Source organism: Poecilia reticulata, chromosome 17 (assembly GCF_904066995.2).
Source record: "Poecilia reticulata chromosome 17, P_reticulata-male-v2, whole genome shotgun sequence".
NCBI lineage: Eukaryota > Metazoa > Chordata > Actinopteri > Cyprinodontiformes > Poeciliidae > Poecilia > Poecilia reticulata.
The window spans coordinates 5,992,283-6,006,424 of record NC_088846.1 but is presented as its reverse complement, the minus strand read 5'-3'; the positions used below and the strand labels follow the sequence as shown (position 1 = coordinate 6,006,424).

Sequence of the window (14,142 nt, the reverse complement as noted above, 5' to 3'; positions counted from 1 at the left end):
TCTGTTTCAAGGCGACGGTGGCAATGTGTGGCATAGTTCAGGCCTAGAAGCTGAAGGGGCGCATTCTGAGCTCAGCTGACAGCCGGGGGTAGCAGGGAGTGGGAGGCCGTGAAGAAGAAGACAGGAGGTGGGGGGGGCTGGGTTGGGTTTCAGCCAAGTGACATGCCGTGACATGCCATGACATGCTTTCAAGCTCAAGTATGAAGACATGGAAAGCCCAAAAACAACACTTGGACATCATATATTACCTATAAACAGACACGGACACATGCGAGGCCATTCGCCCGACGCCACACAAAAACACCGGAAAAAATCATGGAGCTGGCGCTGTGAAGTTGTTCCTCCAACATCTAATGTTATAAGTATTTTTTTTACATTTGCGTAGAGTTCTACATGAATCTGTTTTTCAATACATAGAGATTATATAAAGTAGGTTTTGACCTCTTTGAACCCCACAAAAATGAGTAAAAGCTGTTCATGTTTAGGCCACCAAAAAGCTGGTTGGAGAGACTAACCCAGAAACTGGATTTCTGGACAAATTCAAATAAATTTAGGTTAAAACTGATTATTTTGAGCGTGCATGTAGTCTTTGTTGCCCTGTGATGGCAACCTCCTGCCTGATGGAGCCACCAGCCTCCCTCACGGTGGAGTTCAACACACTCTCCACTCACATTAACATTATTCTACAGAATAATTTCACCATTTCTAGTTTCATCAAATGGAAGCGGTTCAGTAAAGTTTGACCTTGCTGTTTGAAAAATTGACATCTTCCGGTCTTATCTCTTTACTAAAAAAACATCACAATTTTTGACAGTTTTATATTAAAACTAAAATAAATCTGAACACGGTGCACAGGTTTAGTCATAGCCTTTGGACTTAAAATTTATTTGGTTTTAGTGACAACTGAAACCGGATATTGGTCAACTGAACATTCCCACATATCAGTCGACAAAATTTATTGTAGATTTAGTTGATTAGAATATGAAGTCAATGTGGGAACACATTTTAGAATCCTCTTAAATCTACACACTCAACAAAAAATGAAAAATTTCTTCTCTCTCCCCGAGTTGCAACAACCAAATGACATCACTTTCGCCTTGCAGCTTATTCTTGATGCATGGTCTGGGCCAAACCTTTTATTTTTTTTTTGTCTTGAGTGGTGTCAGAGAAATATGAAAGTGTGCTGCAGTAGGAGAGAGCTATAAAGACTTCCTAGCAGTTTTTGCAACTGAGTTCTTGTGAACTTGTGAAGCATTAAATGTCTTGGCACGGAAAAATGTTGTTCTTGTTGGATTAAACAACACATTTCTCTGCTCTTGCCGAATATGTATCAGCATTTATATACAGGTGAAATATTTACTGTAGAATGAATTGGATATAGAGATGGTTTGCAAGTTTCAAACAGCTTCGAATGAACTATATATATATATATATATATATATATATATATATATATATATATATATATATATATATATATATATATATATATATATATATATATATATATATGTGTGTGTGTGTGTGTGTGTGTATTTTTGGTAAGATTTTGCAAAACAAAATGTCTTATGTCTTGCAAATGTCATAAGGCCTTTTTCCCCACTTCCCAAGTTATGGGGAAAATGTGTGTTTTTTCCACTTGCATATTATTTCACCTATAGCTAGTAGTTTCTCATCAATATTAAGGAATCGTTGACTTAAACTAAACATATATACTGAAAACTTAATAGTTTTGTCTTATTTCAAGTGTACTAAGATATTTGCACTAGAAACGACCAAAAATACTTAATAGGACTGTGTTTTTGCAGTGTAAACAAATTAAAGACAAATAACATTTGCCTTAAACTGCAAAATAAACACATTCTTCTTTAAATTAAAAACTCTGAAGGGAGTGCCAAAGCAGCATCCGTCTGAAACGTAGGTCCTGTTGACACGGAAACACTAGGACAGCAAAATGCTAAATGTTTTTTTTTTTCCATATTGGCTTCCCGTTTACACCGCAACAGTGTTTTGGCCAGAAGAAGACGCAAAGGTTTAACAACAAGGCCCGAAAAGAAACTTTTTTAGAAACGCAATGCGAATCCATGCAAATGCAAACCACAGATATTTGTAAATGATGTCATCTTGCGCCCCTGGGCTCAGTTTTCGCACAGAACAACAACAATGGAGGACATCTGTGTTCTGTCTGAGCCTCTTCACCTTGTCAGGTTATTTAGCGCATGAAAGCAAAATCTGGTGGTTGCGGAACAATTAAGGCATCGGAGAACACTTTAAATAACTCTACTCAGTTACAAAAATACGACTCTGGATCAGAAAATTAGCAAAGTTTCAGCGCCTCCTAAAGGCCTGGCATGCACATAGCATTTAGAAAAACGTTGGGGATTTTCGACATGGAGATGAAAACGATACATTTTCATTAAGAAAATGTGTGCATCCACACAAGACTGGCATCACAGAGAACGCTGCAGTAAGCATGCCGGGCCTGTCGGTGGTGCTGTAGCGCTGCCACAGAACAACAACTACCAAACAAAACTAGATGGGGCCATGTTTTTATGTGATGGTAAGACACAGGTGGGTTATAGAAAGAAATGGAGCCACAACATCATTGTTTAAAAAAAAAAATAACAAAAGAAGAAGATGCATAAAAACGTAAAACCGTCCTTTTGAATGTTCTCCTTTGCGGATACACCTAATCTTATTTCTGAGCAGACGGGGCCTTTGTCTGGGAATCAGCTCCATAAAAACTCCACAGACTGGAATGGTGGTAGCTATCAGCTACTTCTCCGGTTGACCACATGACCACAGCAAGGAAGCTGTGTCTCCGTCCAAAACCCTGGAAAAACTCCCTGGTGGCTTGAGATTTAATGTTACTTTGAATTTATTCAGCTCAACCACTGAAGAAGAGAAGTCTCATTGCTTACTTTTCCATCTCATAATCACGTTTTTGAGAACAAACTTTTTTGTGAAAAAGTATGACAAAAAAAAAAATCAGACGCACAAAAAAAAAAAACTTCAGCAGCATAATTAACAAGTACCCAACTTCTCCTCCAATAGCATAAAAATCCCTGTATTCAGGTTAAAGACATAACCGCAATGATGCCATTTAGGCTATGAGCTGGCCGCACTCTGATGGGGCTAAAGAGAGAGAAGGACGGGCTCCACGCAACCGTGTCCTGTAACTCTCTGGACTGGGCTCAAAAAAAGCCCGGACAGCAACCGAGACAGACCCTCTGACCAAACAGGCCCCGTTCCACTCTCCCTCTCTGTGCAGCCTCTAATGTCAGCTGGGGGAAGAGGCCTCGGCTGTTTAATTTTACAGCACAGTGTCATTCTGTGTCGCGGGCAGAGCCGCACAATGCACGTATTCATCCAGCACGAACAGGACAGTAATGGACCATTTTTAGCACATGAAGCAAGAAAGCCCAAAATGCCTCATCACAAAATAATCGGTTCTTTCAGTCCCCAACACTGACAGTGGTTATTATTTTTATTTTTATTTAGTTGTCATTGTTAACACACCTGCTATGACTTCTTCAACCGGGTGACCTCATAGCGTGCCACAGCTTATAGCAGTAATTAGGAGCGGTGACAGCCAAGATGCCATTTTTGCTGCAGAACGTGTTCGACGAGCTCAACAAGAATATAATACTCTGTTGCCAACACGAGAGGTCTGTTGCTTCACAGACAAAAGGCCCAGTGCTGCGTGGAAACCAAACAACCGAAGGCTAACGCTACAAAAAAAACTGCCAGGTCGTTTCTTTAACACTTGGCTTACGCTGCGGGGGACAGACGTTGGGTAGAGTCAAGAATGAGGCACCAAGACTCATCATTCCTACACAGAATCCCATAATAAACTGCAGACATACAATGGTCAAACCAGAGTTCACTGAGTCTCTTCTACAGACAAATCAATAATGGATGATAAAATTATGCCTTATAACAATGTTAGTGTGTCGTGCGCATCGCAAGCTATAGCTAGCTCAGACATTATCTTTCACCTAAGAAACTGCTATTACCAAAAAACATTTTTTATGTCAATAAAAATCTTAGACATTATGAGAAGGTTATCTTTATTTTGACATAATTCATTTTTACCTGCAAAACGGGACGGTTGTTAGCGCTGCGTCTTTTTCTTTTAGTATTGAGCATAAAATGATGTGCTATAACAATGTTAATGTCAGTAGTTTGCAGTGTAACAAGCTATAGCTAGCTATATTTAAGATTCACAGTTTCACATAAGAAACTAGCATTATCAAAATAGTTTTTTTCAACAAATGTTTTAGACATTTTGATAACACCATCTTTATTTATTCACCTCTCAATAGCATCCATTCCTATCGGCTAGATATGCAAACAAGTGGTAAGGAAGCAATTGACAATCTTTTTGTCTGCCTTATGTTGCCCCCAGGCAACGACGCCCTTGGCAGAACGTCATACTGCCCCCCCATACTGATGAAATTTTAATTGCAAAATGCTTCGTGAGCTGTGAAACACCCCATGTTCTGGATGTCTGAGACAGAAACTGTTTCCGTTTGACGATTTTCAGGCAGTTTTACCTTTTCCATTCATGCCCTGCAAAGACCTTTTTTTTTTCTTCAGCTGTTTCAGCCATGCTGAGGGGAACTGAATGAAACGGTCTGGGCGGTACCATTATGCCTTAGGGGGCACTCGTGTTACAAAGTCCGAACATATGCAGCTGCATCGCACTAGGAGACATCGGGATTGTTGTCTGGTGTTTCTGTTTGATAAGTGTGTGATTTAAGTCGGTGTAGGTGTGATTTAAGCGGCAGAGGTCGGTACTGAAACGCCGCCTTTCTTACCCCCTCCCTTGGTCGGGTTGGTCTGCGCCAAGATTATGTCTGAGCAGCCCTTTAAAGCCGCTGCACTTCCGAGATGAACCGAAGAGGAGCTGCGCCACTCAGTGAGGAGGACTGACAGTGAGACAATCTCTTCTAAAGAAAGAAAGAGAGAGAGAGAGAAAAAAAAAAGAAGCTGAATCTTTTAGCCTCTTGACAGGCTATGCTGACACAACATATCTGGAATCTGGGATGTTTTCCAACTTGGAATCGAAGGAGATTTCTTTTCGTCTCGATCTATGCGGGACGCTGCGTCTGCAACAAAGCAGCAGCCTAAATTAGATCTTTCATCAAAAAAGTTTTTTTTTTCTCCCCCCCCTTTTGAAAGCAAGCGTAAAGAAAACAAGTGCAACCGGGACTACTGCCGTAAAACAGGAATGGTTTATCCTCCCGAAGGTTTATTCTATATCGAAATGGATCAAGCACCACCAGGTAAGTCAGGGTTAAACTACAGGCAGCCATTGTCTCGGCTCCGCTGCGGCTTCTCTAAAAAAAAATTAAATAAAAAAAAGCCGTCCCTCTCTTCCCGTCCTTCTCCTTTTCTCGAAGCATCGTCTTCTGTCATATCTGTAATCGAGATGATTAAATGCTGCACATGCAGGCGGGTTTAATGACCGTCTCCCGGGTGCCGCTGCGCTCCCCCAGCGGCGTTGCCCGGGCATGCATAGCGCAATTCACTTGGCAATTACGTAATACCCTCTTCGGAGTGATCGGGCGCAGGGAGCGAGCTCGCGAGCTTGCTCTCTCCTTTTCTTTTGTCTCGGCGCGCGCTCGCCGGGCTCGCGGTGACGGAGTCGATTCAGGAGGCTGCGGTCGGCTTTGCTTCGGCATTAGCCAGAAAAAGAAAACAAAAGGAGGGGGAAAAAATAAATAAATGTGAGGAAAAGAAGTGGACTCAGGGTGCGTTAATGAGCGACTCCATGAAACGAGCGCTTTGTCCTCCTCCGCAGCCAGCCGTGCTTAATTTGTCCGCCTGCTCCCCTGAAAGTAGGCTACAGGCGAGAAGCGCAGACTGATAGGTCTCGTGAGGAACAGGTCCGCTTTGTGGTTTTATTATTATTTGTTTTTAGCCATATGACTAGCAATGCGTCATTGCACTTTTATGACAGTGACAATGGCTGTGACTAAAAGTGAAATATTGTAGGCCATTGCAAACATTGCAAATCCACGTTTGTTGAAATTGTCCAAAGGCTCGCATCATTTTGAGCCGCAGTTAATGAGGCGGCTTTTGATGTGGGCGACATGTCTCACCACCCAGGGTGGCGTGGACCCAGGGGGCGGCAGAAGAACACAACATCGACAAAAAGAAATCGATGATAAAGATGTGTGTGGGGGGGGGTTGTATGTTTCATTTGTGCATTCCTATTCAGTGAAATTCACATAGCGAATTCAACGTTCCAAGTCACGCCAGTTCAAATTCGGTGCAAAGTCGAAGTTGGAACAGATAGATTTGTAAAACTTGTGGATAGAAAAAAAATTCTTACATTTTATATGTACATGCTATCCAACATTAACCCAATCATTACTTTTTTTTTCAGTTCATCATTTTGACATAATATATATTTATATTTTAATTTTTCTGATTATGTATGTAAAGGGGCCTGTATATGTGCGTGTGGAGGAAGGGGCATAGGTTGGGACTTGAAGAAAACTACCAGGGAAGGAAAAAAAAAAAAGAAGTTTAGTCTGGGTCATACTTAATACTTAATTATGAAACATTGCATTGCCCTCTCTGATCCATTAGCGGGGATGTTGATTTTGGCAGTCGGGGGCTTAGCGTTCTGGCAAGGGATCGGCAAAGAGACAAAGACGGACGAGGTGGTTGCGCAGATGAAAATTTTTCAGACTTCCAGAGTCTCACCGCATTCGTGCCTCCTGCACCTGCCTTTTGCTTATTTTAAGGTCAGAAAAAGAGGTGAGCGGATGCTGCGCGACCGCCACATTTTCTCCCCCCTGACCGCCTCATGAAAGGCACTTTTGTCCGGCCGTGAAATATACCGCCCTTCAACTCCTCTTGATGCGGTTCGCCCTACTTTTTATACGCGTAATGTGTTTATTTTAAAGAAATGCTGACTCTTAGATTCCCCCCCTCCCCCCCTTCTCTCTCTTATATACCTTGAAAATGTACACTATGTAAACTTAACGGATAGGAGGGCTGGTCTGAATTATAATCCAGAGGTTTTCCACACCTGTCGGGACAGCTGAAGTCAGCTTCCAAGAAGCAACATTAAAAGAGGGGGGGGGAAAGCAGCTTTAGTCTAGCAATAATTACTGTTCCGACGTTTTGTGCAATTAAAAATTCCCGGTTTATCACCACCACTTCTGAGGAGATAATGACCCCCACTCAGAGGCTTCCTAATGATTTGGCCTCCTGACATCTGTTGGAAACATGCCTGGGCTTGCCCTCAGATCCTAACCAGTTTCATCATATGAAGGTGTTTTAAAGAAGTGGGTGTGTGTGCTGGTGTGAACGGGAGGAGTTAATCTGATGGTAATTCCTTTCACCATACATATAGAATGTAACTTTTTGTGTGTGTGTGTGTGTGTGTGTGTGTGTGTGTGTAGCTCTTCCTCCCCGGTCCACAAAGCCAGTGATGAACAACAACAACTGCCTTTCTCCACCTGTGTGTTCGCTTCAGGACGCCGAATGGTACTGGGGAGAAATAACAAGGTAATGCAACTTTTTCGGGATGAAAAATTTATTTATCCAGATTTACTGAATCTGGTTTGTTGGAAAGTAACACCCACGTCTACCGATTTATCCGCAGGGACGAGGTGAACGAGAAGCTTCGCGACACGCCTGACGGCTCCTTCCTGGTGCGGGACGCGTCCACGAAGCTGCAAGGAGATTTTACTTTGACTTTACGGTATGTTAAAGAAAAGGGGAGGAAAGGATGGAGAGAAATCTGTCCAATCTGACCGTGACTCTCCAATCTAACTCTCTGCCTTCCAAATTTTTTTTCTTTCTTTTTTCCCACTGTCACAGGAAAGACGGACACAACAAGCTAATCAAGATCTACCACCGTGACGGGAAGTACGGCTTCTCGGACCCCTTCACATTCACGTCGGTGGTGGAGCTCATCTGGTATTACCAGCACCACTCGCTGGTGGAGTACAACGCCATGCTGGACCTGATGCTCATGCATCCCGTGTCCCGTTTCCAACAGGTCAGCGAGGTCTGCCACCGTTAATACGTCCTGCCATACAGACGTTTAAAAAAACTTAAGTGAGTGTAAGTCGTACGTCTTTTGATCGGCTGCCGTTTTGGACTTCAGGTGAAAGAAGACAGCGTTGACGTTGCTGGTAGAAAGCTCAAAGAGGTCCACAATCAGTACCAAGAGAAGTCGAAAGAGTTTGACCGTCTTTATGAAGCCTTCACCAAGACCTCGCAGGTAACAGGCTGGTTTTTAGGAGTCGGTATCTTTCGTTAGGACGACAGTGTTAGGGCCATGCAAAGAGCAAACGGAGAATTTAAGAATAACATTACGAGGATAAATTCACGACATTATGAGAATAAAGTCAGTATTGTGAGAATAGTCAATAGTATGAGAGTAAAGTCGTACAAGAATAAAGATGAATTAAGTCGTTTTTCAAGAATGAAGTCATGCGAGGATCAAGTCAAGATAAAATTAGAACAAAATAATATTTAGAGAATAAAGCCAATGCTACAAGAAAAAAGTCATACAGGAACCAAGTTGAAATGATACGAGAATAAAGTTGAAATAATTCAAGATTAAACTCATAAAACTACCAGAATAAAGTCATAATATTACAAGAACAAAGTCAGTATTATGAGAGAAAAGTCATACAAGAATAAAGTTATAGTATTACGAAAATGAAGTCATAAAATTCTAAAAATATTTTATTCTCATTGTATTTCGACTCTTTTCTTGTATTATTTTGACTTTATTCTGGTCATTTTTTTTCCTAATGTGGCTCTAATACTCTGCGGTACATTACAAATGGGTTTAATTTAGTTGTTTTTCTCATAAATCTTTCTTCCTGCCTTTCAGGAGATCCAGATGAAGCGCACGGCAATAGAGGCCTTCAACGAGGCGATGCTGATCTTCGAGGAGCAGTGTCGCGAGCAGGAGCGATACGGAGAGGAGTTCGAGAGGAACAGTCTATCGGAGGGAGCCGACAATGATTTGGAGAGGTACTTAAAACATGATGTGGGTTTCAAAACAAAAAAAATGTAAATGCTGCTCCCTCATATTCACCGTGACATTTGCTTCCTTCCTCCCTCCGTAGCTTTCTGATCAATTACGAAAAGCTGAAGTGCCGACTTGGAGAGATTTACGACAGCAAGCTGCACCTGGAGGAGGACTTGAGGACACAGGTGGAGGACTACAGAGAAACAGACAGGAAGATCAGCAACTTGCGGCCGGACCTCATCCAGCTTCGCAACATCCGAGACCTGTATCTCAAGTGAGTACTTTGTCCCTGGTGACCCATGGAAGCCCTTAAGACAAACCAGTTTGAGTTTTGCTGACGTTGTAGATTGAATTGGGGAAAAAAAAAAATCCTATCTTCTTCCAGCTGGCTTAATCACAAAGGAGTACGGCAGAAACGCATAAACGACTGGCTTGGGATACACAACGACAGCCTCGATGAGTAAGTTTTAACAAATGCTTTTACAGCCAGAAAGTTGTGCTTCACTTTTAGACATATATATTTATATATAGTACGATTCCTGGTCTTCCAGCACATACGTATTGAAGGGAGATGAGAAGAACCTACCACATCAAGACGAGGCGAGTTGGTTCGTCGGGGAACTGAGTCGAACGCAGGCAGAGGAGATGCTTCAAGGCAAAGTTTCCGGAACGTTCCTGATCCGGGAGAGCAGCAAGCAGGGATGCTACGCCTGCTCTGTTGTGTGAGTATCCAGCAGCTGAGGCTACTTTTGATATGATTCTCACTATGGGAGGAATGAGATTTAATGCCATGAGATATCACAATGCCAAAACCCCTTAGTAGTTCTTGTGAAAATGTAGTCTGTCTAGTAAGGGACTTTCCAGTTGTTGTTAGCAGGTACTGTTAGCATGGACCTTTGTGTGGTAAAGTCTAAGTCTAAGCTGAAAATGAACTCAGGTAAACAGATGTCCACTTTAAAATTGGCATCCTGTTCATTCAGTTGAAACTTATTTTGAAGTAAGAAAGTCGTCGTTTAGCTGCGTTTTGTATTGACAAAACGCAGCTAAACGCTAGCTGGGCTTATATTGACAAGCCCCGCTAGCAGAGTGCTAGCTGGGCTTGCCAACAACACTTAGCTACAAAAGGTGTTGATGAAACCTGCACCGTTCACCAGTCAGTCGTGTGGAAGCATTCTGGGTATTCTGTTGAAAAGTCTGACTGACAAAATTTCAATGATTTCTAAGAACTAGCTAACAGCTAGCAGCTAACAACCCCAAAAGTTTGCAGCTGCTACCAAGCTATTGCCGCTAATCTAAAGGTCTGTGTCAGGTTTTTTATTTTTTTTTATGCTCAGTTCAAAATACTTGCTCTGACACTTAAAGACTCATGGAAAACCTAGCTTGAGATTAAGAAAGCATTTAATTTGACTTGTGAACACAGAGAAACTGGCATTTTTCAGAGGTCTTTTATTTATAAGCTCCACCTCGAACACATGACACTACAAAAACACAACATTTTTGGTGTAGTTTCCAGTACAAATATCTTAGTACACTTGAAATAAGAAAACTAACTTGCATTTAACTTTTCAGTAAAAAACAAGCCATTGTTTGAAACTAATAATTTCTTAATATTGAAAAAGTACTAACTACACGGGCAGATTATTTCATTAAGACATTTTTTTCCCTTTGTGTAGGTGAAATAATCTGCCAATGGAACTTGTGCTATTTTGTCAATATTACGGAATTATTTACTTAAAACAATCTCGCTGAAAAGTTATGTGCAGGTTAGTTTCGTCTTCGTTTTTTTTCAAAGTGTAATGATATGTTTGCACCAGAAACTAGACTCAAAGTACTTTATATGCATTGTATAACCACACCTGCAGAAATCAGCCATGTTCCAGACGGCCGTTGCTCAGTGACGCTTTCTGTTTTCCGCAGCGTGAACGAAGAGGTGAAGCACTGCATGATCTACAGCACTTCCCACGGCTACGGCTTTGCCGAGCCCTACGACGCCCACTGCTCGCTCAAAGACCTCGTCCTGCACTACCACCTCCACTCCTTAGCGCAGCACAACGATGCCCTGGACGTCCGGCTGCTGCACCCCGTGCACGCCAAGGCGGCGGACCCCCCTTCCCAGCACTCCGACGAACACAAACTGTTACAGACTCCAAAACACATGCCGCCGGGACTCCCGCCCGCAGCCCCGGAGATGTGATCGAGCGGCAAGAGACTTTCCGTCACGTACCCTGTGAGAAGGACTGCGTTATAAAACGGTGCATCGTGTAGAAGATTTGCACTACCGGTGATTCCATCAGCTTTCGCCAGTGGGATCTTGCAGATTTGAAGTGGGACCGGAACTTGAATGTCAACTTGACTGTTTCAAACTGATTTTCTACTTCAGCGTTTCAGCGCCGTTTGTTCAAAGGCCCTCCCCGGGGCCACCCTTTCTTTCGGGTTGTGGGGCTGTGGGGAGGGGGAAGTCCTTGACCGAGAGTTCGTCCACTGGCGTCGGGGGCGCTGTGCCCTCCCAGTTGCTGGAGATGTCCATTTCCGACGTTGGAAATCGATTCAACACTTCAGATTTAACCAATATCTCAGATGTATTGGGGTTGCGACTATAAAGTGCATTTGTGAGGGCGGACAAAAAAAAAAAAAAAAAGACACGAGGTCGGTATCAGTTAGGTGGGTTAAAATAAAATGCCACATGTGAATATGTTAAAAAGAAAAAAAAAGAAGTCATGGTGCATCTTAACTACTTGCCCCCTTTTTTTTTTATATTAAACAATTCATATACAATGGATAATTATGTAGCATTAACATACTGTAGAAAACCATTGTAAAGGCATACTCAATGTTATTACCCATTGACCAAAGCACTTAATAGTGAGCAAAAACAACATCCCTGTTTTAGTGTGGTAACTGCATTTTGGCCAGGATAGGGCGCCGTATGTACACCTGCTGACGTGCTGATCAAAACATAATCTGAAGTACTGTATGTTATATTCTGTTACTCAAAGAAGTATAAGCTTTTTGTATTCTATATATATTTTTTCTATAAACACGCCACAAGATGAAAGCTTGAAGAAAGTGCAATCCAACAGTATTTCTATTGTTGCAATGTGTGACGAGAATGACGGAGGTGGCTGACGGTGTCGCTAGTTGGCGAGAGGTTGACATTTGCCACAAAAAAAAAAACAACAAAAAAAATGCACTCTACCCCCCTGACCCCTGGTGGTTTTTGTTTTATTTTATTTTTTTTTAATTTTGTTTATTTTTTTCGGGATTGCGCAGCCTCCGATGTTTGTGTGAACTGCCAGAGGTCCGGAAGTATCCTGCCTCCATTACTTGAATTGTGGTGTTGCTCTAGCTATGAATGTTCCTTTTTTTTGTTTTCTTAACACGCAGCCTACATAGCTTAAGAGGAAAGGAATCCATGTTAAACTCGGCACATTTTTATTGTTTTTGGGGGGTTTTATCCAAGGTAAAGGACAACTTTGTATAGAGATGCCATAACGTGTTGCTCGTGTTGGTTGGTGAGGAGGAGGTTGATGACGGATCCTCTTGAGATATTATGGAGGACTGAGGAAACTCCTCGAGGAAAAAGCTAAGCAATGTGAGATCCTGGCCTTTATCTTGCTGAGAGACAATAAACTGAAAAGAGTTTTGTCAACTTACGGAGTCGTCTGTGTTTTCTTTCGGAGTCGTTGCGTGCTTTGTGATTAAAATTGACATTGCAGAAAGAGCTTTAGCGCTCTACGCCAGATGTGTTCAAATGACAGCCCCTGTTGAACAACAGTACAAATTTTGACAATTACTCTTTTATCAAAAAAATTCATTGACTTTTTTTTGTTAATGAAATTTGTGATTTTTTATTGACCAGTTTTACTGAATGTTCTTGTTGCTAAGAGAAGACTAGCAAACCCTTTTTCAGACTTACAGTGGTTAGTTCTTTTAAATTAAATATTGCATGTTTTATCTTTTACTGAGCAGTAACTCACAATAAAATATTCTTTATATGTTATGGCCCCTCGCAATTTTGCAAAATGTTTGGACACCACTGCATTACGTTGCAGGAATTTACATAAGTCAGAGGGGGAAATTATGAGGAACCAATAAGAGTGCTTTAATTTGTCACATGACTGTTTGTGGACATCTACTCGAATCCCCTTTTGGGGATTACATTTTTGATAGCTTAGTGCAATTTTATGGCGACAGTGAATCATTATGGAGTCATGTTATTTCAGGAGTACATTAAGGGTTATATATAATACAACGTGTCCCATTCATCATGATTTCCTTTTGATCATGTTGGCTGTGATAAAGTAGATGTACAAGTATCTACAAGTATAAATTGTACAAGTATTTAAGACATGAAAACTTCCCGGACATCTGAGGAGCGAAGGAGTTGAGTGAAGTTGGATCTTTAAGGTTTCCGATGTTTATTCCATAGGTTGCTCTTAGGTTTTTATACGCTGAAGAGGAAAAATGTAGAAATCACACTGCATGTTCAGCATCAGGATGAGGATAAAGAGGGTGAAATGCAGTAAAAGGTTTAGTAATAGCCCAAAATTCACTGTAACCAACATTTAATGTCTCTTTGTTAAGCTGTAAATATCTACACTAAATTATGATGAATGGCTCTACAAGAGACAGTGTTCTTGTTTTCACAGTAGAGCGATGTTGCCTTCAGGAAACATTCTGACAAGAACATGCTTCTATGTTTGAATATATATATGTATATATATATATATATATATATATATATATATATATTTTTTTTTTTTTTTTTTTACAAAAAAAGCTAATTGTTTTCAGTTGTACATTATGTTACAATGTTACCTGCTTTAACAAATACCACAAAAACTTTTCAAAAGATCTATAATGTCTTTAGACTATGCCCTATTAGTCTTTTTTAAAACACAAAAGCACTCAAGACATTTTAATAATGCATACCGTAGATGGTGAACACATTGTCTAAAGTTTGCCGTTTCTCTTTCAGACATCCACTGAAGTCTGAAAACCTTTTTTTCTCGCCCACAAGAGTTCAGAAGGCTTTGGGGGCAGCAGAGGACACTCTGTGGACAGATGTGTGGGTTTTGGGGGTGGGGGGGGATGATGAAGACAATGGCAGGATGTGTGCGAGCTCTCTGTAC

At 41.4% G+C, this 14,142-nt stretch overlaps 1 protein-coding gene across 2 annotated transcripts; it reads left to right on the top strand.

Annotated features, from left to right (window-relative positions):
* The first annotated feature begins 4,879 nt into the window (after window positions 1-4,879).
* On the top strand, window positions 4,880-12,663 carry LOC103478998 (phosphatidylinositol 3-kinase regulatory subunit gamma-like). Of its 2 annotated transcripts, none has more exons than XM_008433182.2 (10): window positions 4,880-5,288; window positions 7,422-7,527; window positions 7,625-7,723; window positions 7,843-8,032; window positions 8,132-8,248; window positions 8,870-9,012; window positions 9,108-9,284; window positions 9,396-9,470; window positions 9,562-9,732; window positions 10,928-12,663. In XM_008433182.2, the coding sequence occupies exons 1-10, from the start codon at window positions 5,096-5,098 to the stop codon at window positions 11,202-11,204; spliced, it is 1,548 nt and encodes a 515-aa protein (XP_008431404.2). In that variant the 5' UTR covers window positions 4,880-5,095; the 3' UTR covers window positions 11,205-12,663. The 2 variants fall into 2 exon arrangements, with proteins under 2 accessions (XP_008431404.2, XP_008431405.2); XM_008433183.2 differs by having other exon boundaries at window positions 4,881-5,288; window positions 7,843-8,023.
* Window positions 12,664-14,142: the final 1,479 nt, after the last annotated feature.

What these genes read in the sequence shown, in the direction of transcription:
- LOC103478998 (XM_008433182.2), top strand. Translation starts at nt 5,096, where the DNA reads ATGCGGGACGCTGCGTCTGCAACAAAGCAGCAGCCTAAATTAGATCTT. An exon ending in GTTTCCAACAGGTCAGCGAG is followed by an intron (nt 8,033 to 8,131) that starts GTCTGCCACCGT and finishes TTTGGACTTCAG; the next exon opens with GTGAAAGAAGACAGCGTTGA. An exon ending in CACAACGACAGCCTCGATGA is followed by an intron (nt 9,471 to 9,561) that starts GTAAGTTTTAAC and finishes CTGGTCTTCCAG; the next exon opens with CACATACGTATTGAAGGGAG.